The sequence below is a fragment of the Sminthopsis crassicaudata genome, chromosome 3, assembly GCF_048593235.1.
Source record: "Sminthopsis crassicaudata isolate SCR6 chromosome 3, ASM4859323v1, whole genome shotgun sequence".
NCBI classification, from domain to species: Eukaryota; Metazoa; Chordata; class Mammalia; order Dasyuromorphia; family Dasyuridae; genus Sminthopsis; species Sminthopsis crassicaudata.
Genome location: NC_133619.1, coordinates 54,578,598 through 54,605,254, shown reverse-complemented (window position 1 = coordinate 54,605,254; position 26,657 = coordinate 54,578,598). Strand labels below are relative to the sequence as shown.

At 41.0% G+C, this 26,657-nt stretch overlaps 1 protein-coding gene across 1 annotated transcript in view; it reads right to left on the bottom strand.

The window, feature by feature from the left end:
* The window catches only part of IRS1 (insulin receptor substrate 1), a 74,661-nt gene extending 48,417 nt beyond the window's left edge, over window positions 1-26,244 (bottom strand). The window contains exon 1 of the mRNA XM_074298578.1: window positions 22,297-26,244. Coding sequence (XP_074154679.1) covers window positions 22,320-26,108 — 3,789 coding nt within the window. The 5' untranslated portion in view covers window positions 26,109-26,244 and the 3' untranslated portion in view covers window positions 22,297-22,319. The remainder of the gene's footprint in view (window positions 1-22,296) is intronic.
* Between the last annotated feature and the right edge of the window lie 413 nt (window positions 26,245-26,657).

The window sequence follows — 26,657 nt, the reverse complement described above, 5'->3', positions numbered from 1 at the left end:
TTACTCTTTCCCTTTTTTCTCCCTTCTCCCTCCTACCTCCCTCTTTCCCTCCCTCCTGTGCTCCTTCCTTTCTTTCTTCAATCCTTCCTTCCTTTCTCCATTCCCTTATTCCTTCCTTCTTTCCTTTCTTCCTCTCTCCCTCAATTTTTTCCCTATTCCTGCTCTCCCTTCTTTTTCCTCCCTTCTCCCTCTTTTCTTCCCTCCCTTCTTTCCTTCAATCCTTTCTTTCTTTCTCCAGTACCTTCTTCTTCCCTTCCTTCCTCTCTCCCTCTATTTTTTCTTTCCCTACTCCCTCCCTCCCCCTTTTTTCCTCCCTTCTCCCTATCTCCTTTCCTCCATTCCTTTCCTTCCTTCCTTCTTGTTTCCCGCTCTCTTTCCTTCCTTTCTTCCTTGCCCCCTCCCTCCTTTTCCCCTTTCTTTCTTTTGTATTAATATCTCCACAGCTTAGTAGAATGCATGGCACACAAAAGATACTTACTAAATATTGCCTATTGACGAGCCCTTGGCAAGTCACAATTCCTCAGCATGCTGGGCACCTTTGTAAGAGATAAGTTTGAAGAGAAGCTACTAACCTGCAGAGACAGAAGGAATTTTCCTCACCAGAGAGCTCCCTAAACTAATGCAAACACAGTCCAGCTCCTATGCCTAACCTACTTCAAAAGGTTGTTATGAAGAAATATTTTGAAGCTAGGTTTTCAGGGCTATAAACTGTGACCCATGAATAAAAATAATAACAGTTTTACTTAGAGACTCATTTTGGTGAAAATAATGCACAACAACCAGTCTTGAGTTTTCTATTCTGAACTTATTTCCCAGTACAGCCTTCTCAATCAACAAGTACAGACAACAAGAGAGATTATAAGGGAATGTGCTTGAAAAATTACCGATGTAATCCAAAGTTAAATATATAGAGAAAGCACACGAAGGTAAAACCCATCCCTGGTTGTAATCTTTTATGATCTAGGCTGTAAAGAATCTTACTGCCAGATCTACAGGACAAGCTGAGACAGTTCTAAGAGAGACAAAAAAAAAAATATATGTATTTTTTTTTAAATGAACGTCGGGCTCTTCTGAAGGGAAGGGAAATGATATGGGATATATACGGTTTTTGAAACCTTAGGATGCTCTGTAGTTTTGTTTTCTAACCAGACATTTTGATGATACAGAATGAGTTCCCTTCCTCTTTATCCCCATTATCACCACCCCTAAAAACAGCTTCATGTTATAAGTCCAGGAAAAGGGCAAAGGAAACAGCTGGTGTAAAGGTGGAGCCCTGGGGGCCCCAAGCCTCAGGAGACAGGGCTTCTGGTGCAAGGCTATAGCTCTCATTAAGTAGCTATATGACCTGAGACAAGTTATTTAAGCTCTATGAACTCAACATCCTCATCTGTAAATGATCCATTTCTAATACTCACACGCTCTATATGATTAATGAGAATTGAGACATGCAAGTTATAGAGGTGAGCAAGGGCTGTCCCAGAAGGACAGAGGGAGAAAGAAACAAACTGCATTCCCCTTAATCTTCACACAGACAAAATATGATTAAAAATAAATGGACATGCTAGCCTTGAAGAAAAAATGAGTAACAAAAGAGCAATATGTGGCCCCAGGAGGGTTTTACTCTGGTGGATAGAGGCAGGTTGTCATCAATATACGTGGTATGCATTTAAAGGCAACTTAAATGTTGGGTATTACATGGATGTTGAATACTTTCTTTTCCTTTCTTTTTTTCTTTTTCCCCATGCCCTAAAGATAGAAATTCTCCACAAGCCACATTATCAAAACTAGAATCTGCTCAGGTCATGCAAACATGGACCAAGTCAGTCCCCAGAGAGCCATGCACAATCTATGTCCAGGTCAGCAGGCAATCTAAGGAAGTGATGATGTTCTGCAAAGAGCACTCAAGAGACCATGATTCCAGTCCTGACTTTGCCATTTGACCTTTGGTGAAGTCCTCATCTCACTGAAACTCAGTTTTCTTACCTGTGATATAAAGGCATTGGACTAAATGGTCTGTGGAAGGCTTCTTAATCTGGAGATCATGAAACTGAATTTTCTAATCTCTTGGTCACTTTATTTCAATATGAATGGTTTCCTGTGTTAGCCTATGTATTTGCTTTGTACATTTAAAAACATTATTCTGAGTGATCCCATAGGCTGCCAAAGGGATCTAATATGCACACACACAAAAAAATATATGTTAAAAAACCTTAATCTATAAGGTCCCTTTTATAAATAACAGCTGTTTCCTCCTGAAACAACAACAAAAAAAACTAATAATGACAATGGAAGATAAAATGTGTCCTATTTTCTATAATTTTTAATAAATGCTATGACGATTAAAGGAACTTTACAAGTTGAAAAAAGTAAGTAAACGAGGATGTTTCCAATAGTGTTATTTTGTTTGACTTGAAACTTAAATAATATCCATGGTTCTAAAGAAAGATATGAGTAATTTGGAGCAAATGATAATAACCTTTGATAAACTGGAGAAATAAAAAAATTTTAACGAAATGCACCTAATACAAACAAAAACACACTTGAGAGGGAGAAAAACCTGTATGATACAATTAGAAGCTAGGAAATAGACAGTGAATTCCTTGAGAATAAAGCCTGTCTTTTGCCTTTACAATGCTGCACATAGTAGGTACTTAACAAATATTTACTAATTGAATAATTAACCAACCACAACTTAGAACAACAATTTAGGGATCCAGTGAACCCCAAGTAGAATACAAATCAGTGATGCAGTACTATCATTAGAAGAATAAGGGGCAGATGAGGGTAAAATAAAATGGGCATCATATATAGAGACCATCAGGCCCATTTTCTATGATACAGTCAGTACTTTTTGGATAATCTTCTACTAGAGTCATGTTCAATTATGAGCTCCACAACTGGAAGAAAATGTGGAAAACTTTATGAAGGCTCTGCAGAAAGCCACAAAATTGATTAAAGGGTAGGGAAATAAAGCCTATAAGTAGAAGCCACAGAACTTATTAAGAGAAAGTTTAGGGCTTATCTTCAAATATTGAGGGGGCCAGCAAATTACTTACTCATGAGTCATATTCCTTACTATAAACTAAGTTATTGTACTGGGATGTTACTAGAGCAGCAATGGTAGCCACACCTGTGAAGAAGGGATGGCACAAAACAAGAGTTTGGATATTGATCCTAAAGGAGGCCCTATTTCTCATTTTCTTGAAAAAAGTCATCCATATCAACCTCTTTTTGTTCATTTGCAGCTGGTTGGTATGAGGAGGTACATTCATACTATCATAAATATTTTGTAAATATTTTTCCTTTAATCAATCAACTGATCAAGCAACAAGTCCCTATTATGTTACTGCTCCAAGAAGTGCTTAAAGTGTAGCTACTGAAATATAACTTCCTTCACTCATTTAAGTAATAGTCTAGACAACTATTTGATCTTTAGTATCAAAAAAGGGCCAATATGGTTCTGAAAATATTCCTCTAAAACCATTAATAATGATACAATTATCTTAACTCTTTCAGATATTACTAGAAAGAAGATGGGCCCTGAGATCAAAGAATAAAGACTGCTGTTTTTAGTTTCACAAAATGATAAGAGCCATATAGTTAGCCTAATCTTTACAAAAAATAAAAAAAAAAACAAAGCACATTACAATAGATTTTGACTATTTGCTGAATTAGAAGTCACAATTTCAGAGAAACTTCCTCATTTGTACAAAGTTTTTATTTCCTCTCTTAAGGGGGAAAAGTCCTAGTTTTAAGTTTCGTTAACCTATTTTCTTAAAACAATTGCATAAAAATGTTATTTGAAAACTTAAAAAGATATCTAGTCATTCTATAAAGGTTGTTGCAGATATAGAGATCGAGATATATACGTATATGTTCATATGTGTGTGTCTATTTAGTTGAGTCATTTATACTTGTGTGCAACTCTTTGTGATATCATTGGGGTTTTATTGGCAAAATACTGGAGTTGTTTTCTATTTTCTTCTCCTCATTTTGCAAATGAGGAACTGAGGCAAATGTCGATTAAGTGACTTGCCCAGAGTCACACAGCTAGTAAATATCTGAGACCAGATTTGAACTCTAGAAGATGAGTCTTACGGATTCCAAGGCCAGTGATCTGTCCTCTGTGCCATCTAATTGAAATATAAACATGTATATATGTGTATGTTTACATATATATATGCATCCGTTTATATATGCATACATAGACACAGACACATAAAAATACTAGGTAATATATTTAAATATATATTTGAATATATTATCTTCTACATATTGCATGTGAATATATATTTATTGTCATAAATATAATTTATACATGAGATATACATTGTTACACATACAATGTTAGTGGATTAACAATTTAAAATTTTATTAATTAACTATCATGTGCCAGGTATTGAGGAAACAAATTCAATGAATGTATAAAAACTAAATTGTCAGGGCAGTTAGACGGATATAGCATCAGTCCTGAAGTGAGGAGGACCCGATTTCAAATTGGACCTTAGATACTTAACACTTTCTAGCCTTAGTGTGACCCTTAAGGCCAACTTTCTCACAAAAATAAATAGTAAAAAAGAGTAAATTGTCCCTTAACTTATCCTCGGTAGCCAATTATTAATTTTTTTAATTAAATTGTTAATTTATTAACTTCTTTAAAAGCTGGAGTTGATTCTAATTAATAATAGCTCACATTCAGACAGTCTTTTCCATCTCTAAGTTGCTTGACATACATTATTTCACAGGTCACAACAATCCTGTGAGGAAGAAGGCAACAAGACAGAGAGAGATTGAAAAATCACCCAGTTTATATGTGAGGCATTTCTTCCTTATTACAAGTCCAGGAGGGCTCTATCACCTGATGCTTCTCCTGCCCACCAAACTATATATATACATTTTAAAGTTTTAAGTCCAAAGAGTAGTTCAGTAAAGTGATAAATTCCTGAATTAAAATACAGTAGTCTTAGGGGACATGTGCTAAAGGTTAATGATATTTGACTGAATGCAGTTATGTTTCCCAGAATACAACCAGACTCAGGGTATAGCCTAATCCTTTTCATAGCAAGCTATATTCAAATAGATTTTGACTGCAGCTAGTGCAGTGAATTCTAACAATAGGAATTCCATGACTTTCCCCTTAAGACTAAAGTCCACCTTCTCAATTATCTATGGAAATGAGGGATGGGAGGAAAAGCCTAAATATATGCTGTAATCCCCAAATCTAAGTTTAACAATTCACTTTTAACTTCTCTTGCTCAGTTCACTTTTTTTAGAAGAGTTGTTAACAAAATTGACTGATTTGAATTTCACCTCCTCTCCCCAGCCCTAACCATGCTGGTTGCAGAGGTGCTAATGAGCAGTGAAATGCCCAAGAGGAAGACAAGAGAACCAGAGTAAGAAAATGGGGACTCAAGGGGTCCACACTATCCAGGAGCTTAATAACTAGCTTCTGAATAACTGAGATCACTAGAGTAAAACAATTATTTTTAGTAATTTTCTTACTGCTTTCGATTTCTGATTTTCTTAAATCCAAATGCAAATGCTAAACTGTGACCTGAATCTGTAAAATGCAATTAACATCATAAGAATAATGCTAGCAGAATAAAAACTGATGAGGTGTTATTTCAAGCAGAGAAATAAGCAAACTCCATCAAAACAAAGCAAAAGATGTGTCCATCTTCAAGAGACAGTGTCTTTGTGGAAAATAAAAAGGGGAAAGGCTTTGTGATAAATCAGACACAGAATCACTGATCATTTATTCAGGTCCATAAATAATTAAGTTCTAATTAATTTTAACCAAGATTTCACATTTGGTGGAAGAATATTATAAGGACTCAACAGGTAGCTCACTGTCACTCCCCAAATCATTAATTCCGAATGAGTAAAATAAAAATATTGCACAGGGAAAAGGGATCCGATTAAGGTACTCAGAAATGACAATGGAAAATAATATTTGTCTCAGTTGTGGTTATTTTTATAGCCATGAATTTTTTTTCCTATATACTTCCTGATTAAAAAAAAAAAAAAAAAAGTTTTTTCCATTAAGTTTTGAAAACAACCAGGAAAAGTTTTAATAATACCTCTAATGTAGAGATGGATTTTAATCGGCCAGTTCAATAACCATATTCATTTTCACAGAATCAAAATTCATTAATGTGACAAGGATCTCAGAGACTCCCTCGTCTAAATGCCTGTATGACATTTCCAATGAGCTATTATCCAACTTTCATGAAAATCTCAAGTAATGGAACACTTACTATATATTCCCTCCAAGATAATCAATTCTATTTATGGATAGCAGTAAATATCCATAAAGGTTAGGTTTTTCTTGTAGTGGGCCCAAATCTGCCTCTCTGTAATCTGGTCTTTGATGAATAAATGAAGAACTTGGTCCCATGAAACAATTCTTTAAATATCTTAAGATAATCAACACATTTCTCTCTTCTTTAGACCAAAATCTTTAATTCTGTGAACTAATCCTCTTGAAACATATTCTATAATCTTCTTGCCTTCTTGTGGCCATGATCTTGAAACATGCCATTTTTTTTGTTGTTGTCAAGCAGAAAAAGAAATGGGCCAGACACCAACTGAAAGACCACAGGTGGAACAAAGCTTCAGAATCATACTGAAAGTAACAGAGAAAGGTCTCCAAACCTGAGTTTAAATCCCACTGCAGATATTTAATAAACATGGGATCATGGGTCAGTCACTTAATATCTCAGAGATTCAGAGATTACTTTTTACCTCATAGGGTTATTGTGAGGAAAGAGTTTTCTCTGTGAACCTTGAAGTATTACATAAACACAAGTTGTTATTTTAAAGCAGAACCTCTCAGGGAGGATTAAACATAAACAAAATCAGCAGAAGAAGGCAGAGAGGGATAATGACCTTGCCCTGGGAAAAGGAGTACTCACAGTGATGAAATAATGGGTCCATCAGAGGGCCAGAATTAAAAAATATTTTGCATCTTTAATACTTCCAACTTGTCAGCAAAGTGGTATAATGAAAACTTGAATTCAAATCTGACCTAAGATACTTACTAGCTGTGTGACCTTAGGCAGTTCACTTATATCTATATCTGAGTTTTCTTATCTGTAAAATAGAGAGAATGATAGCACCTACCTTCCAGGGTTGTTGTGAGGATCAAATGAGATGGCAAAGCACTTAGTACAGTGTTTGGTTAACAGGTAGACAGACAGAAACATTCTATAGATGTTGATTATTAAGTTTATCATGTCCTTACTATACCACTCATCCTCCTAAAAAAAGTGGCTTCAAATTGCCAACACTATGGACCTATCACAAAAATAGTCAACAAGACAAATATGGCTCTCATTAGTTTTTCTATTAATAGGGAAAAAAGTTAATTAATTGAAAGCAAGCGATCTACAAACATACTACTTTGCAGGCTCAAGGATATCTAAGCTGTCCCATTCGATTAGATCAGACTGAGTGGCTCAGTGTTTTTGTTGTGTATTTGATAATGCAAAGACATGAGATCTTGTCCAACAAAGCCTATGGAAGACACAATAACATTCCTCTAGTGAGCCTGTATCCCAGAGGCTAAAAAGCCCCCAAAAGCCATTCATTTTTCCATCTAGAGACACATTCCTAACCCAATTCAAAGAACTATTGCAAGTCTGCACACCTTCTGAAGGTCTTGTCTTGTACTAACCTATGGAGGACAAAGGCTTATGTTACAAAAAAAAAAAAAAAAAAAAGTAAAGGTAGGGCTTTAGGAATGCTAAATTCCCAAAAGGAGAGTGTTTCCCATATTTCTGAGTATAGTTCTTTCATACATATCTGTTTAAAATTGTAGTTCATCCAAAAGGTTTGGCAATTGTTAATGCTGTAAAATTACCCATGCATATATCTGGTAAATAAAAACTATAAAAAAAATAATAAAAATAAAATTGTAGTTCATCAATGAATAAACAATATTTAAATACATTTCCAACAACTTCTAGGTTATTGTAAAAATGGGAATGAAATATTGTCAAAAAGCAACAGTTGTTATTTATGTTTAAAGGCACAATATTTTTGCAGCAAAAATCTAGCAAAAGAGTATGGGCTGACTATAAAAGGATGCTCTGGATAAAGTAAAGATGAGTACTTAGTGTGTGTTGGGAGGGAGAGAACTACAGTTCAAGTAGAAGCCCTCCAAATTTGCCACAAGAAACCCAAAGATTCATGCTTTCCTTCAACCAGAAAGTGGCTTCCTTGAAATTAGTTGACAGAAACATTCAAGGTATGTGACAGTGATAAGAGAAAAATGTGAATGTTGACTAGATCAGAGATTAAAAGCAATATACTACACACACACATACACACACCCCCACACACATACACCTATTTGTTTTTCAAAAGTAAATATGTCTTATCAAAATCTGGACTTGCATTGAAAAGAGAAATCACCTCCTTCAAACCTTACAAAGGTCTCTAACTCAAATGACCTTGCTACTTGTACCTTCTTTCACTATACTTAGAATCTCAAATCTCAGAGCTGGGAAGGAACCTTAAGAGATCACAGAATCATTCATTAACTTAAAGCTGAAAGGAACCTTCCAACTAATTCAAGCCTTTTAAGGTTTATTCAATCCTTCCAGCTTCTAAACCTAATTCAACCCCTTTCATTTTACAGATGGAGAAACTAAAATCCACACAAGGTTAAGTGACTGGCCCAAGTAGGGATTAAGACTTGAACTTCAGAGCTTGTTAATCTAAATTCAGTATTCTTTCGCCCTCCAGACAGTTCTGGCAGTAACTAAGACCTAGGGGAATTGAGTTATATTACTCATGGATATAAAAAATGAGTAGGGGGAAATGGAAAGAAAAAAAAATAGTGCAAGAACAGAAACTAGTCTCCTCTTGGTGCCCCATTTTTCCTTCCATTACAGCCATTTAGGAAGACTGCGAGACACCGTAGTAAAACAATGCTCTTTTAATCAGAGGTTCTGAGTTTGAAATCTGGAGTTGTTATTCCTTATTTATGGGAACTTAAGCCTTCTCAGTTACAGGCAGCTCATCTATTATATAAGTGTTATGGTCTAGATGATCTCTAATGTCTAACTGCAAACATATATATATATATATATATACATACATATATATATATATATGTATGTATATATATATATATATATGTATGTATATATATACACACATATATTTTGAAGCCTCAAGAGACATTCAACAATTAATCAAAAATATTAATGGGTAATTTTTCAAGGTAAGAAATCCATGCATCAACAATCGTAAGAAAAAGTGATTCAAATCATTAATAGAGAAATGGAAATTATATCATCTGAAACTCATCACAATGGCAAAAGTGAACAATAATAAAGGGAAAATGACAAATGCTGGAGTGGCTGTGGGAAAACAGGAACACTTAATGCATCATGAATTGGTACTGCTATACTGAACAACAATTTGAGACTGACCATGAGGAAGATAATTTTCACTATGTGGTCTTCTGTGATGAGAGTAGGTGGGAGAAGCAGATAGAAACGCTCTATGACTACCCCAGTATGTGACCAAACTTGTTTTTATCATCCCTCTTTAGTGACATCACTCCAATAGGATAAATGTGAATTTTATCTTCTCCTAATATCCCTACATATCATTCTCTGAAGGAAATATGGCCCTAGAACTAAAACCATGATTGTCAGCCTCATTGGGCTTTACAGAAAGACATGGAGTATGGAGGATAAGGGGAGAGGATTGGCTTCTCCTCTATGTGTTTTCTCTGCAGGTGTTCGGCCAGGATCTTGCATCTCTATTTCACTTGACATTCCCTTCTTGTCCTTCTAAATTAAGGGCCAGCCAGGGGACCAAAGCAGAAACTTGTTAGGCTACAGGACACTAAAATATAACCCCTCCTTTCCATACTTTCCTATCTAATTTTCATTTGACTGTCTCAAAAATGTCACATGATGAAATTAGCAACTGAATGTGGTTCTGAATTCTGTGGACATTGGAAAGGAGGGTAGGCAGGCTTTATCACTAAACTAATTTATGGGGCCTCTCTCTCTCTCTGGGTACATTACAAGAAGACGTATCTGTCCCGGATTTAAAGAACCTTCAAAAATCCAATTATAGGTCGGAACCTTCCCTATCACTCCTAAACCCTACCATTCTGAATGCTAGGGGAAAAATAGGGGGGCAAAGAGAGAGATAAGCTTCTATCTAGCATCTTGCTCCCATGCATACATAAGTGGTATTATTCAACAACATAAGTGATAAATTCAACCCCCTGGTTCTATATTCATTTATCAAAACTGCTTGTTAGAAAGTTCTGGGTCCTGATTTATTTTGTTATTTTTGATTACTATTTTCTATTTGGGAAGGTGAGGAGAGGGAAAGAGGTGTTCAGCTAAACCATTTAATCTCATCTGTGCTTTGTTGGAAATCTGGTCCCCTGTGATGGGGAGAAATCTTTTTTTGTCAATTGTACTAACTACAGGTTCCTATGTCAATGTTAATTAAGTTCTTGCTATCAGGGCAAGGAAGTAAAATAAAAAGATTTTTAAAAAATAAAATGAAATCATCGACATTATCAAGAAAGTATGCTGTTGGCTGCTTTCCTAAGTACAAACAAGGGTGGGGAAATTGAGATGAGGAGAATCTACATGAATTTTCAGAATTATTGAACAATTGAATGTTGAACTAAATTTGCTGTATTTGTTTATTAAGCTTCAAAGTCTGAGAAATAATAGTGAGATATAAACCTTACTGAAGGCAAGAAAGACTCCTATTTATATCTCTGTGAAAGGCTGCTAGTAATTTCTTGAGAAGGTATGTTGTATTTTTTGTCAAAATGCAAGCTCTCCTGCATGTTGTCTACCCATTCACAAACAAGAGACAGAAAGCAAGAGAAAGGAAGGGAGACAGAGAGAAAGAGAAAGAGAGGGAGAGGGAGAGAAAAAGAGAGAGAGACAGAGAGATAGACTAAGGAGGGAGGGAGAGAGGGAAGAGAGGGAAAGAGAGAAAAAGAGATGGAGATAGAGACAGAGAGAGGGAGGAAGGAAAGGAGGAAGGAAGAGAGAAGGGAGGGATGGAGGAAGAAAGGGAGAGAAAAAGAAGAGAGACAGAGACAGAGATAGAAAGAGAGACAGAGGGAGAGAAAAAGGGAGAAAGAGGGGAGAAGGGAGAAAAGAGAGAGAGAGAGAAAAGGAGGAGGGAGGGAGGAAGAGAGAAAGAGGGAGAGAGAGCAACATAGACCTCAGAGAAAGCTAGATTTGCAGGGTTCTAGAGCAAGCACTAGAGTTCATGGCATTAGTATATTTTTCTATTTAAAATAAAAATCAGCCACCTACAGACAAAAAAGCTCTTGAATATGCTAACTTTAGATTCAAGGGCTTCATTTGAGCATGAGAAAATTCACCAAACCAAAAAAAAAAAAAAAAAATCAGCAACAATTCAAATATTTGAGCAAATTCACATCTCTGACTTTATCAACCAAACAGTGTCAAATAGGGATAAAGAAGGCTTAAATAAATAAACAAACAAATAAATAAATAAATGATAAATAAATAAAGCAGTAACTAATATGTATGTGCATTGATGGTTTAACAAACACTTTAAATGATGTTCTCATTTGGCTGCCATAATTAGCCTGTGAGATTGGTGTAAATGAGGAAAATGAGATTCAGTTCGCTCCAAAGTCACCTGTTCTGCAGGTGATATGACAGAACTTATCACTGTGATCTGAAGTCCAGTGCTTCTCACCCTTCACACACACACACACACACACACACACACACACACACACACACACACACACACACAAGCCTGGAAAACTGCTAGTTATTTTCAAAAACTAAGAAGCAAGTTATCATGTCATATTCATCCTTTTGTAACCCAGTTAGTGATCACCAACCAACAGGCACCAAATATCTGATTACCATTAATACTTTCTTCACTAAAAAAACTAGAACTTTGGCTTTCTCCTCCAAAGAAGCACAGGGAATTTTATAATGGAGAGAAAAGATATTAAGAAGTGGAAGATGAATGGTAAATAAGGCACACCAGCTGCTCCAATTCAATCAATCAACAGCATCCAAGCACCATTCCTCATGTGGGGCAGCGTGCCTGGCACTGGGGCCAGGAAGGTAAAAATTAAATGGTTCCTGCCCTCAAAAATCCAATGTGTACATATATGCCAAAGTCTATACAACATAAATTATAATAATAGCTAACCTTTATAGAATTTTAAGACTTGCTAAGTATTTAATGTCAATCTATCATCAATCATTTTATCTATCATCCATCTATCAACTATCTACCCATCCTCTATCCTCTCTCTTGTCTTTCATCTGGCTCTCTTATCTATCTTTTATCTATATCTAACATCTATCATCTCCAGCTAGTTAGCTATTTTGCTATCTCTGTATGTCTATCTATGTGTGTGTATATATTCATATATATATGTATGTGTGTGTGTCTATCTCTGTCTCTGACTGTGTGTTTGTCTCCCTCTCTCTCTCTGTATGTCTGTCTTTGACTCTCTCTCTCTGTGTCTCTCCATCATTCTGTCATCCTCTCCCTCTCCCCCTTGACTCCCCCTTCTGTGTGTGTGTGTGTGTGTGTGTGTGTGTGTGTGTGTGTGTGTTTTCCATCTCTGTCTCTGACTTTCTCTCCTCTATCTGTATGTATCCTCCCAGGAAATCCCTGAGATAAGTTCTTTTATTATCATCCTTACACAGATGTGGAAGTTAAGGAAAATTAAGTGATTTGCCAGGAGCACACAACAATTAAGTATATGAAGCAGGACTCAAACTCAGATCTTATCTCTTGATTCCAATTCAGATACTTAATCCACTCTGCCACCTAGCTGCCCACAAGATCTGTTTGGCAGGCAGAGTGGGGAGGTCCTGCCAGCTGAGGGGGACCCAGCTGTATGTGAAAATCTTTCTCTTTTTGTACATCAATACAAATGTACATCAATGGGAAAAATCTGAGTACCTCAGCTCAGACACACACACATACACACACACACTATCTCTGTGACTCCCTGGATCTCTATTTTTTCATGTATAAAATTAAAGAAAAATTAAAGAGCTGGACTACATCAGAAACATCAAACACAACTACCAGACTTACCAGTGAGGCTAGGACCAGATTAGAATATAATTTGGAAATATTTAATAAAATAATTAAAAATACAATACATCATAGATAATGTTAATCTGTAGTTTTCTGAGTCAATATGCAATCCTATTCTATTCTGAGTTGCACCTTTATGGTTCCTTCCAGTTCTGAGTGAATCTATGATTGCCTGAAGACAGTCTAATGTTTTCCATTACCAAATTCTGGTGCAATGCAGAAAATGCCAGCTACAAAAGATGTGTTTAAAAATATTTAAGTGAAAACAATGAGAAGCAATGATGAACAGCAAGCACCTCTTTGATCATTCCAACCCAGACAACACAACTAGCAGCTACTTAGGATTAAGTGATGCTTCAACGGTGTGACCCAGATGTGTCAAAGAAGATCAGAGGATGCCCATCACTGCCTTTGAGTTAACAAAACAAAACAAATGGAGAGTTGATGAAAGACTCTTTTACTCACCACAGCTTATAACCTTTTAGGTTCACTTCCCATGCTAACAATAAACAGATCTAAACAATTTATTATTTACTAAGGCATTTCAGCACATACTAATCCACTAATGAAACAGTTTGGTCCAATGCAATAAAGCACTGAAGATAAGACAGTAAATGATGAGACTCATCCACTGAGTTATAACTGTCTTAGATGCATCCATGGATACAGGGACAAGGTTTTGGTATTGCAAATATCATCTTAAATTAAAAACAGAAAATGAGATGTAAAACTCATACATAAAATAATCCTTTATAGGTACATTTAATTTAACTATTTATTGTTATTTTTTTTTAATTTGAATACAGGAAAGATTTATTTTTATATTCTTTTAAGAACGAGTGCCTAGGTGAGTAGATACACCTTTGAAACTCCAAAGGCAGCATAAATCATGTTATTTTTAAAGGACTGAATCACTAACAAGCACATAATATATTTATCAAACAAAAATATAGATTTTAAGAGAGATCATGATACAATCCTGCCAAGGCTATCTTTTTCTGAGTAATTCAAAATTACCTCAGCAAGCTACATAAAAAGTCTTCCTATCTTTGTCAATTAAATTGAGGACAAATGTAATCATCTCAATGTGAATAATAAATCAAAAAAAAAACAAACATTTATTCACTGCTTACAGTTTGCCAGACACTATGCTAATCACTGGAGGTAGGAAGTCATAAATGAAAGTGTCTGCCCTCAAGTGGTTTCCTTTCTATAGGAGAAAGGAAAAGCCAAGAAATAACTATTACAAGCTTACTTTTCTTTGATCTGCAAAAACAGTTCTGCATCATTTTCAAAAAGGCTGCTTTTGTTGGAGGGGGGTAGGTTCCAAACTCTGATTTCATTTATTTAGGGAACCCATTAAGTACACCCATCAATTAGATTTACAATTCATCTGTAAACTATAGTCTAGCTCTAGGACTAAGAAGTTAAATGTCTTGGCATTCCAACTATATATTCTAGGTAGTATATATTCTAGGTAGACCTCTGGGGCTCTATAGTCAGCTCCTGCTGCCTTTTTAGTAGAGATTTTACTAATATTGAAATTGTTGTTATTATTGGGTCTTGTCCAACTCTTTATCATCTTTTTTTTTTTGGCAAAGATAATGGAGTGTTTTGCCATTTCCTTCTCCAGGTTATTTGACAGATGAAGAAACTAAGACAAAGTTAAGTGAACTAACCAGGGTCACACAGCTGGACAATATTTGAAGTTGATTTTGTATAGGTGTGTGTGTGTGTGTGTGTGTGTGTATGTAATTTGTGTTTATATCTCACATTATTCACATGACAGCCCCAGGTCTGATGTTCTATCCACTGCCTAATAGTAAAACAAAACACAACAGAAACAAATCAAAGTGCTTTCTCTTTCAGAGGTTATCTGAATACAAAATGAAAAAAAATAAAATTATTAGGATTATTTCTTAAAATTGGGCATACCTAGGAATCAAAAGATATTGAAACTATAGTTTATATAACTAGATGAAGAATAAGATCTGAAGTATTTTAAAAGATAAAATATCTTCATCAAAAAAGAATCTACAATACTTCTTTATGAAACCATTTATAGAAATAATTGACCTCTAGTAGTTTATTATAAGAGAATGAGTCTTTTGAATGCAATTACCAAAATCCCTATAAAGTAGAGAAATAAACCGCTACCTCAAACAATATTTCACTTCCTGAAAGGCAGACAAAGAGAGGGAGGAAGACAGTGACACTTTTTCAGATTGTTAAGAGTACCATTATACTGAATAACCATTAAAGCTGAAAAGGTAACATTTATATATTATAGAGCTAAGAAATTTATCTGATTGCTACCACGGTTAGAAAAGGATTGGAAAAGGCTAAATCAATGAAGCAATGAATGAAAAAAGTCAATGGACTATTCTAATGATTTATGAAATCTGCAAGGGAGTAAGCATAGAAAGCTTAGAGTTCCAGAATACAGCAAAAACTCAGTCCTCAGGAGAAAATTGTGAACACCATGCATAATCCAATGCAAAGTGGTCAAAAATCTAAGGAAGAAAATTTAAAACCAAAGTAATTTAATCACCACAAGAAATGTTTAAATCTTTTACATTTGCCTAAACAGGAAAAATAAACCAAAGGATTTCACAATAGAAATAAGGACTAGACCTGTGAATTAATTGATATAGGGAATTTCTGAATTAGAAAATTCCCTCTACTAATATATCATCTTTTCTGTAACTTAGACACATGGACTCCTTGTGTTCAACATGTGACAGAGCCTTCCAAGCTCAATGATCTGATCAGCCACAGTTGGACACACTATCACTAACATAGTGAGGACACTTGGGTCCTCTTCAAGCACAAAAAACAACCACCAAGGTACTAGCCCAGGGTCACATAGCAAGCACGTATCAAAGGTAGGATTGGATTCCAGTTCTTTTGGGCTCTAAGGCTGGCTTTCAATTCCCCAAATCATGTAGATATAAAAGTACAAAGACACAATGAAGGCAGCTGGATGGCGTGCTGGATAAAGTGTCAGAAAGCCTCAGACACTTACTAGCTACATGACCCTGGCAAAGTCACTTAACTCTGTTTACCTCAGTTTACCTCTGTCAAATGAGCTGGAGAAGGAAAATTGCAAACCGTTCCAGTATCTTTGCCAAAAAAACTCCAAATGAGGTCATGGAAAGTTGGACATCTCTGAACAACAAAGTAAATGTAAAAGCAAAACTCTTCTCCACCTTTTATATGAGATTTTTAGATGTTTTCTTCTTGCCAGAATGTCTAGTTAAATTCTTATGGATGTTTAGACAGTACAAAAATTAAATGAATAAATACGATTCATGATAGGGTATATTCATGGCTGTATAACATGGTTGAAACAAGGCACATTCTATGTGGTAGGTTCCAAGATGCCACCAACAGCCTCATGACTAGCAAACCAGACTACTTCTCAGATGGTCAGAATAAGAGGATCCGATTCACTATGGAGAGTTCTCAGGCAGTCCAATCTAGTCCTCAGGTTTACTGATGGTCACCTCAGTCCTAAGGTTTACCTAGTAGAATCTGGACAATTTATTTCCAAACATAAAAGGTACTTAAGTATTCCCTAGTCAATTGGGGTCAAGCTGGAATCAAACTGAAGAGCTTCCTTCAGGGTCTATAGCTGGACAATAAAGTATCTGTACCTCAACAACCTAGTACCCAATCTATGAACATGCAATACCTTTTAACCATGAATGTCTTTAAATCTGACCCAATAAAGGAGTGCTAGCAGTTGCTTCCTGAGGGCAGGGTCTTATTTTAGGAGTTGCCCAAAAGGGGTGATCTATAAAGAGAAAAAACAACCCGGGTAATTCTAAGTCTGGGCTTTTGAAGTCAATACCATGGACAGCATTTATTTATTCTTTGGACAATAACAGTGACAGGAGTTCCAAATTAATCACCCAATAATAGAATGTAAACTTTAAAAATGATTTGGGGGAAGAGGAGGGTAAAGAAATTAAAGAATTGTCAGCTTATCAATTTTATTTTTAAACTTTAAGAATGTCTAAACAGGTTAGAGCAGTACTTTTCGTGTAATTTGAACTCTGTTGTTAAAGTTATTTTGAAGTCAAAGAACTTCACATTCCGCTTGGAAGTTGCTCTAGGACATTTTTTTACATAGCATGCCAAATCATATACTTTTCCCTTGTGATATTTCAATCAGCACCTAAGGAAAAGCACTGCCTTCAGCACTTACATATGATTCACTGAGGGAAGGGAACTTTGGGCTGAGCTGGTTGAAGCCAGTAAGAGAACAAAGGCCATACAAGTCAATCCAGAGGAAAGGTGCTTCTTCCTACCATCCCTCTCTTTTCATCTTTGCTTTTTCCTTTTTTTAGAGAAGAGAAAATCCAAACAAAATAGAGTTGAATATATATGAAGGTGGCAAGTTTCACACTGGATATATAATTTATATACATATATAACTTATGTTTATATTGAGATGTGTATGCAACAAAATGTAACCAACTTTCAAAACTGGATTCTTTTGTCCTATATTATTCACTTGAAATTATGCTAGACTGATTTAAATTTTATAATGACCTAAAAAAATACTAAATAAAGCTGAATTTCCTATTTCTGGGGGTAGCTTTATTACTCTTTAAGTTTCCTAAATTCAAGCAGTTTACTGGTTAGGATTTTTTTTTAACTTTTGGCTTTCTGAAAGGTGAGTCATTAGAGAAGAATGTCACAAAAGGCCTGAATTACTGTATCTGCATTTCTCTTAATTTAGTCCCTTTTTTTTTTTTTTTTTTCATTAGAAAGATTTAAACCCAAGATTCCCTTGGAAACTGCCAGCCCAGCCCCAGCCCTAGCCCTGGATGTAACCTCTCCAGCATATGGAGTTAGGAGACCTCCAAGCAAGGGAAAAGGAGGAAGTTATCATCCAGAGGAAAAGATGGGACTACGGAAAAAAAAAAGAACAAACAAACAAAACCAGAAGGTTCATTATCTTTAGCAACAGTAACAATAAGCATTTATTAAGTGCCTACTTGAAATAAGAAGCATTTATTAAGTGACTACTACATGTGGGGAACCGTGCTGGGAGTGCCCAAAAAAAGGTGGTGGGGGGGAACGACAATCTGTGGGCTTTATTTAAAACAAGAGGGGCCCATCAGGTTGGTCTGATCTATTTTCCTTCCTAAATTCACAATCTGATGTCGATGCAAAAATAAGCTAGGGCGTGCAAAACTTGGGGTGGGGGTCTAAGGGTGAGTGCAATATTGCAATCTGCACGCTAACTGGCTGCAGGCTGGCACTGCCTGGCTGGCCACCGAGGCCACTAGGGGCTGGGAATGGGGGGCCTGGAGAAGTCCGTGCTGGCCAAAGCTGCGGCAGAACCCCAGCTGCAGCCCCGCCTCCGCCCCCTCCCACCCCAGGCCTTCCCAGCTTGGCCCTTGCCAGGCGCCAGGACCACTGTGCCCGGCCGAGCCAAACCGCAGCCGCAGCCGGGCTCTGGGCTCGCCTGTCACCCTCACCTCCCCGCTGCTCCAGAGCCCGGGGGTCCCTGCCACACCCACCACCTCCAAATAGGCGGCGGGGTGCCCAGGCAGAAATGCCAAGCTAGATGCAAGACGGGCAGGGTGCACTAAAAAAGGGAGGGGGGGAAGGTGCCCTGGGGACAGGGATGAACAGGAGAGCAGGGGATCAAAAGAAAGGGAACAAAGTAAGAAGCTGGGGTGTGGGAGAAGGGGAAGATCACCCAGGAAAAGTCGGGGGATGCAGAATGGCACCTTAAAATCACAAAGGAAAAAAAAAAGGTAGCGCCCTTAGCCAAAACAAAGGACAAAAAGGAGCTGTAGAGGACAAAACAAGAATCCACGTGGCTTTCCCGAAAATGGAGGTGGAAGGTGGGATGGGAATGGGGATTGGGGGTCTGGATGGGCCCTGGGATTCCCACTGCAGACTAGCCGCTTTTTCCAAAACAAAATAGCCTAAACTCAACGCCAGCCACCTAGCCACAGGCAACTAAGCGCAAAGGCTCCTGGGGAATCCCCAGGTCTACCCCTAAAACCCAGATTTCCCGGCTCCCCAGATTTTCTGTTTTCCTCCACTCCAATCCACGCCCATCTCTCTTTCCCCGCCCTAGCCCAGCTCTCAGCTCCTCCTCCTGCAGAAGGTGATCAGCTCGGACAAACCCGGCCAAGGAAATCTAAAGGGTGGAGTGGGGGGTGGGGAGGGGGTAGAGGATGAGGTGAGGGTCAACATTAATCAACTTCGGGAGACCAGAGTACAAACCATGCATGCTTCCCCTCCCCCTTCCCTAAACTAGTAGTGATCCTCCCCCTCTAGTCTCTAGTCCTCCCAGACCAGTCTGAAACATACCTCATATTCTAATTTGTATTAATCTGAGTCATCTCTAGCCCTCTACTAGGTTGATTAGAAACTCTCCAAGGGTAGGAAACATTTTTCCTTTTTTTGTTTTCGCACCCCTCCCTCCCCCCGGTGCAAGGACTTAATCTTATTTGCTGAACTGAATAGAAGAAACTAGGGGTCTAGAAAGGGCAAACCTAGCATGGATAAACAGACAAGGAAACAGGAATGCAAAAGGTGCAGAATGAAAGGGGGGGGGGGGAACAGAAGGAAACACTTAACTAGCACTTTAAGCTTCTCATAGCTCCATATTCCCCTTTCTTCTACCTAAAGATCCAAGCCCCACCTGAAAGGAAGGAAAAATAAAAGCCCAGGAAGTTACAAGATTTTTTCACAAATGCAAAACTTACTTAGCTCTAGGAGCTTCGGTCTGGCTACTGAATGATATGATTCATATCTCTATCAAGATAAGCAAAATATTTCTTAACTGAACAATTGAAAACAGGCCTAAGATGGTGGGTATTACTGAACAATATATCCCAATTTTGTTTTGATAACCCAAATCAGCTGCTACAATACCCAATTCACACAGAGATACCTGCCCCACATTTCCATCTAACTAATAAATATGAAGGAATTGCCCCCTTACAACTCCTTATTTTGTGATTATTAGAATTTGATTATTCCGAGTATTATTTTTCCTGAAAGAATATGAATGCCAATTTTAAGAAGAATATCTCTTCTATTGGGAAGCAAAGAAAAGAGTCACAATTGAAATTAACACACTTGCCTAGAACTGGAAGCTTAAGGCAAAAAAAGCAATATTTTATGAATGAATATACTTGGGGTAATCCTTCCACCTAAAGTGAATACATTTCTCTCTGGGAAGATTATTACTAAAGATCTACTTTTCTTGCTCACTTTTTTTTTTGGCTCAATTATAGAGCAGCTATGAATAAATATGATGAAACAACATTTTTTTTTTTTACTTGTGACTACTCTACCAATGATTCATACTACAAGGAATCTAATTTCAAAGAAACAAGACAGTTCTTCATTGATAAATTTAATTCCAAATATTTACACCCAACACACCATAGCTCATCTGGGTCAAACAAACACACTGAAGATAAACAAGTAAGCATCACTCTGCTGACACATCCTAGAATCTAAACTCTTGATTTGATGTCATTGCCCTTCTGTCACTGTGTTTTCATACATCTAAGACAAAATAATGATTGATGTGGGGTCAAAGCTACTAGAATCAAGGAAATTGTCCCTACAGAAATTAACTAGCTTCCTGAAAGGTCAGTTAAAAAAAAATCAATATTTTATGAATGAACACATACATACATTTAAGAAACACTTAAAAAAAAAAAAAACTCATCTTTGATACAGAAATAAGAGTCACAAGATAACAAGTTCACTAGAATAAATTGTTTCCAAATGGTAGAAACTTCCTAGTAGACAATTCTTCACACTATGTGCAAAAGTATTCTACAACTCAATCTATGGCTAAGATCACCAGTCAGGCAACATGTTCAATGGAAGGAAAGTGTGGGCAAACAGCAGCTATGTTTATCCTCAACACACCTTAGCCATAGTTTTTCCAAGTCAGCTTTGAACATTTACTATTGAAATGTCTATTCTCAGCTTAGAGACTGACAGCAATGAAATCTATGAAGATGGCATTTAATATAGTTCATTTGTGCTTTATGTAAAAAAAGAAACAAAAAAAAATTAAGAAAAGATCCCCGTTTCCTGACTTACTTCTTTCCACAAACAGAAACAGCTTAAATAATTTTAAATAAACCGGACAGTAGCCCCCAAAAGATATTTCAGTCTCAGTGCAGACATTTCCAAAAGCAGACTACTGTAATACAGACACACTGTAATGAACCTCCATAACTCTTCACTAATAATGGGTCCCAGTTGCATGCAGAGGATTACTGCATATCCTGTCTGAAAAACAGTCATGCCTTAGAGATGATGTGTCTACGTGTGAATAATATTGTTGGAATATTGATTCAGGAACAAAGAGAGATCTTATTTCTTTACCCATTTTGACTTCATTTTCAATATGTTGGTTTGTTTGTTTGTTTGTTTTTAACTAGATTAGTGATAAAAGCTTTTAAGGGCAATTTGAATATGGCTTCCTATGTCTGTTTTAGGATGTCTTAGCATTCTGAAATACCAGACCCAAAGTCCCAAGTTGGCCAAGACGACCTTGATTTTAAATTAAACCAGTCTCAGATGGGTGGTTAGCCACTTCTTTAAAAATCCAAGTAAAGATTATTTTGTAGCAAGATTTCCACCCTCCTCCCCCTCCCACCCCAACCCAGGGGGCCAGTCTGTTGATTTTTTGTTGCAATTTACTAACAAGAACAGCCTAGGCTTCTTCCTCTTATACAAACCCTAGAAATGGTGTGTGCAAACATCCATGTGTACATACACATGTACACACCTATTCACACATATGCTATATATTTGCACTATGGAGGTCTACAGACCCAGATACCTCTGACACAGTGGCCAGTAATACTTATATATGTTTCCCTTACCTAGCCTTCTGATAAACAATGACAAGTTGTTTTTCCAATGCAGTTTGGACTGCACAAGGTGCCAAGCTTTGGCCCTAGATCACTGGGTGAGAATTGTGTGTGTGTGTGTGTGTGTGTGTGTGTGTGTGTGTGTGTGTGTGTGTGTGTGTGTCCCTCCGATCCTTGCAGGCCTGGCAAGGTAGGGGAGGAAGACATGAGGGGGGGGGGAGGTAGACATGAGGGAGGGAGGAAGAGAGAGAGGGGGAAGGAGGCAGCAATAGGGGACAAGCTTTTGCCGCCTGGCCTAAATCACTGGAAAACTCACCTGCTGTGATTTTTCAGGAGGAGCTATGGATGGTCCTCAGGCTGCTTCTGAAAGCTGATGCTCGCATAGGCGCTTAGGTCCTCGCTGGAGCAGCCGTTCCCACTGGCTCCATTGCTGCCACAGGGCTGATGAGGAGGCTGCAGCAGAGGGGGACACTCCTGGGGCCGGTGATTAAAATCCTTGACCAAATCCAGGTCAATGTAGTTGAGTCCATTTTCTAGACCCGCTGCTGCCCCGCTCATCTGGGATGTCTCCTTCCTGCCGGGTGGGCCCCCAACATCCCCAGGCTTTAGCCAGACATTTTCAAAGGAGGCAGAACTGTGGCGTTTAACATCTTCACTGCTGCCAGTGGCCCCAGAGCCACCTGCGCCAGCGGCCTCAAAGGGCACCGAGACGTTACTGCCCCGGGAAGCACTGGGGGTAGAGGAAAAGGTCTCCGAGCTGTGCCGCCTCCGGCACCCTTGGGGGTCAGCCCGGATCACTTTGGCACTCTGGTTGCGGCTGGGACTGAGGTTCACTCGGGTAAAGGCGCTAATCCCTCCGGGTCCCTTTGGACCTCCTAACAGGGATGGACGGCTAGCCAGCTCTGCCTGTCCTTGGTGCTGGGGGAGAGAGGGGGGCGCTGCGGTAAAAGAAAGGGAAGGGGCAGGAGCTGCAGCAGCTGGAACACTGGGCTCCTCCGAAGCCTTGCTTGCCTGCATGACCACATAGCTGAGGGAGGCATCTGCACAGCCAGGACAGGGTCCACCCACCTGCATGGTCACGTAATCCTGGCTGTTTGGCACCACGCGGCTGGGCCTGCCCACCCCACCCGCCCCGGTGGGCAGGGGGCACGGTCTGCCAGCCTTTGCCACAAAGCTTTCCTGACAGGCGGGCCTCCGAGGAGGCCTCAAGTCCATGTTCATGTATTCCTCAGAGCCAGCCTCATCTTCTCTGGGGGCCGCCTGTCGCTGGGATGGGCACCTGACTGTGGGCGAGCAGAGGGACATGGCCGAGCCGTGGGAGTAGCCCGGCTGATCACCCACAAACTCAATGTTCACATATTCTCCCGGGCTCTTGGGCTCTGGGGGAAGAAGAGGCTGCTGTGGCTGCTCCCTGGCCCTAGGCAAGGTGCTGGCCTTGGGGCCATCCAGAGACAGCCTGGTGGGGCGGGTTAAGCGGTTCTTGGTCTGGGCAACCATGTCTGCTTTCCGGGGCAGGTGCTGTGGCAGGGCCTGATGATGGAGATGGCCATGGGCCCCCTCCTGTGCGCCTCCACCTCCTCCCAGGCTGTCACTGCTGGCAGAAGAGGACGAGTCCTCAGCTGCAGTGGCATACAGGAGACGGCCCGAGCTGACCGAGAGGCGCAGGTGAGGGAGCCGGCCACCATCTTCAGGCTCCCCTCGACGCTGCTGCTGCTGCTGCTGCTGCTGCTGCTGCTGCTGCTGCTGCTGCTGCTGCTGCTGCTGCTGCTGCTGTTGCTGCTGTTGCTGAGTGTGTTTGAAGGATCTTGGCAATGAGTAGTAAGAATAGATGGCCTTGTTTTGTGGATCATCTGGGCCATAGTAGCCATCTGAGGGGCTGCTGGTCACAGAGTCCCCAGCAGGGGACATGTTGATGTAATCGCTGCTGCAAGGTAGCTTGCCGTCATTGCTCTCCACTGAGAACTTTGGGTGAATGTGGTGGTGGTGGTGGCCACCCACCCCGTTTGTCCATAACTTGCCATAGCTGTTCCCAGAAGTGGCCGCGTTGCTGCTGCCAGAGCCACCTGCACTGTCTGGGGAACAGCTGCCACTGGGAGACATCATCATGTAGCCATTGGGGTCTACCCTCTGAGAATGGCGCCGGCTGGGGTTAATGATCTGCTGGGGGGCAGATACGCTCTTGGGGCTCATGGGCATGTAATCTCCACCGCTCTTTCGGCCACTGGGCACTGGAGCCACCCCAGGAGACATGGGCATGTAGCCGTCATCTGTATGTAGCACCGGAGTATCCACCCGGTGATGGTGGTGGTGGCCGCCCCGATCCTCCAAGGGATGGATCTCCAGACACTCCTCAGGATAGGAATGGGTGGGCACAAAGGCTGAGTGGCGGTAGGGTTGGCCCCGGTTCCCGCTGCCAGCCGCTGAACAGGGCGGGTAGGAAGGCATCATCTCTGTGTACTCTTCAATGGATGCTACGGAGGACTGAGAAGGGGTCTTCTGGTGGGAAATAGTAGGAGAGGTACCTGCTGAGTGTGTTCTCTTGCGGAAACTCTTCTCCAGCTCTGCAGCAGTGGCTACCTCATCTCCCACAGTGGCAGGACTCGGGCCAGCTCCCGGGGTATAGCGGTGCCCGATGCCACTTCTGGACAGGTTATAGTGGCCATTGGGGGCGGTCAGGTTAGGCGTGTTTTTGCCTCCCATGCAGATATAGTTGCTCAGATCTTCTTCGCCCCTGGCCGGTGGGGTGTGACCCAGGGAATCTGGCGTGACGCTGCGGAAGGAACTTCGGAAGTCACAGGGGCTGGAGCCGTATTCATCGGAAGAGATGAAGCCCCCGTCACTGGGGGAGCCGGACACCGAAGCACTGGACCTCCTCGGGAAGAGACAGTCGGAAGTTGACCCGTGGCCACTGGTGCTGCTGGACGATAAGCTGACCGGACTCGTGGCGGAAGGGGAACATCGGGAGGAAGGCATGGGGATGGAGCGGCTGTGGTTGAGAGGCGGGTGCAAGCGGGAGCTGCCCCGATGCCGGTGGGAGTGAGTCCGGTTGGTACTGGGGCTCACCGGACTCCCATCCACCGAGGCCGGCCGGGACATGGTGCCTTCTCCATCACTGGACGCCCGGACCCGGAAAGAGCAGGGCTTCCCACCCACGACACTAGCGGGTGATGTGGCGGTGACGCTCTCAGTCCGGGATCTCCGGGTGAGCCCCACCTGGCTGGGGGGTGGGTTATTGAGGTGATGCCTGCGCAGGGGAACGCTGATGGGATTGGAGCAGTTGGAGGACGACTGGCTCTTGCTCCGAGGCCGGAATTCCTCGCTCATGGCCCGCATAGCTTCCAGGATGGTCTCGTGCATGTTCTGGGCGACCACGGAGTCATCCACTTGCATCCAGAACTCCCCGGGCCCGGTCACCGCAGAGCGCCCCACCTCAATGAAGAAGAAGTTTTCCGAGTGACCACACCTGCGAATGTTCATCAGTTGGAGGACCACGGCGGCCGCCTCCGAGTTCAGCTTCACGAAGCTGATGGTCTTACTGGTCAGGCAGAGCCGGTAGATGCCAATCAGGTTCTTTGTCTGCCCCAAGCCCTTAGGCTTCAGGATCACTTGCCAAACCTCCTTGAATGCTGGTCCTGGGGCCATATCCCCATAGCTACTGTCCTCCCCGGCTTCTCCCAGGCCCGAGCTGCCGCTGCAGCTCCCCCCTCCGCCTCCTCCCCCTCCCACTCCAAAAGCTGCAGCCTCGTGGTGGGAATGGTGCAAGTGATGTCCCTTGGCCCGGTTGTGGAGCTGCAGGAGCGCCTGGTACCAGCTCTCCTGCTCCGACTCGCTGTCCGCGGCAATGGCGAAATGCTCGTCCCGGGTGTACAGGGCTACCAGGTGTTTGTTTTTGGAGTCGGCCCGCTTGTTGATGTTGAAACAGCTCTCCAGCGGGATAGAGCGCTTGGGGGCACCGGATTTGTGCCTCCACTTCTTCTCGTTCTCATAGTACTCCAGGCGGGCCGGGCCCCCGGCCTCACTGGCCGCCCGCAGCACGAAGAAGCGTTTGTGCATGCTCTTGGGTTTGCGGAGGTAGCCCACCTTCCGCACGTCGGAGAAGCAGCCGTCCCCCTCGGGTGGGCTCGCCATGCTGCCGCCGCTGCCCTAGCCCCAGCCGCCGAGCCAGGAAAATACAAGCGAGTGGGTGGGAGAGCGGGCACCTCCCCCAAACACAGCACATGCAAACAAGTCAGCCCGAGGAGAGAGGGGGGGACGGCTCAAAAAAATACAACCTCCCCCTTGTCCTTGATCCAGATCTCGGGTGCTTCTTCCTTCTCCCCGGCCGGCGCTCGGAAGAAAAGCAGCTGCTCAGAAGTCAGGATCCCCGGCGAGAGAGTTTATGGGTGTTTCATGCCCTTGGGGGTGAAAATCAGTCCTGGACGAGGCCAGTCCCGATCCATAGAGAGCAAAGTCTGCTCTCAGCCGCCGCTGGGAAGAAGCAGAGATGCATCTTTCATTGCATGGGCTGGATTCCTGCACAGGGAGGAGGAGCTGGGGGGCTGGGGAGGGGAGGGGGTCCCTGCTTTTCCCCTTTCTCCTCTGCCTCTCCCTCTCCAGCACACACACACACACACTCCTCCGGTTTCTGAGTCCTCCACTGGAAGCCGCGATTCCCGAGGCAAATTAAATATCCTTGGG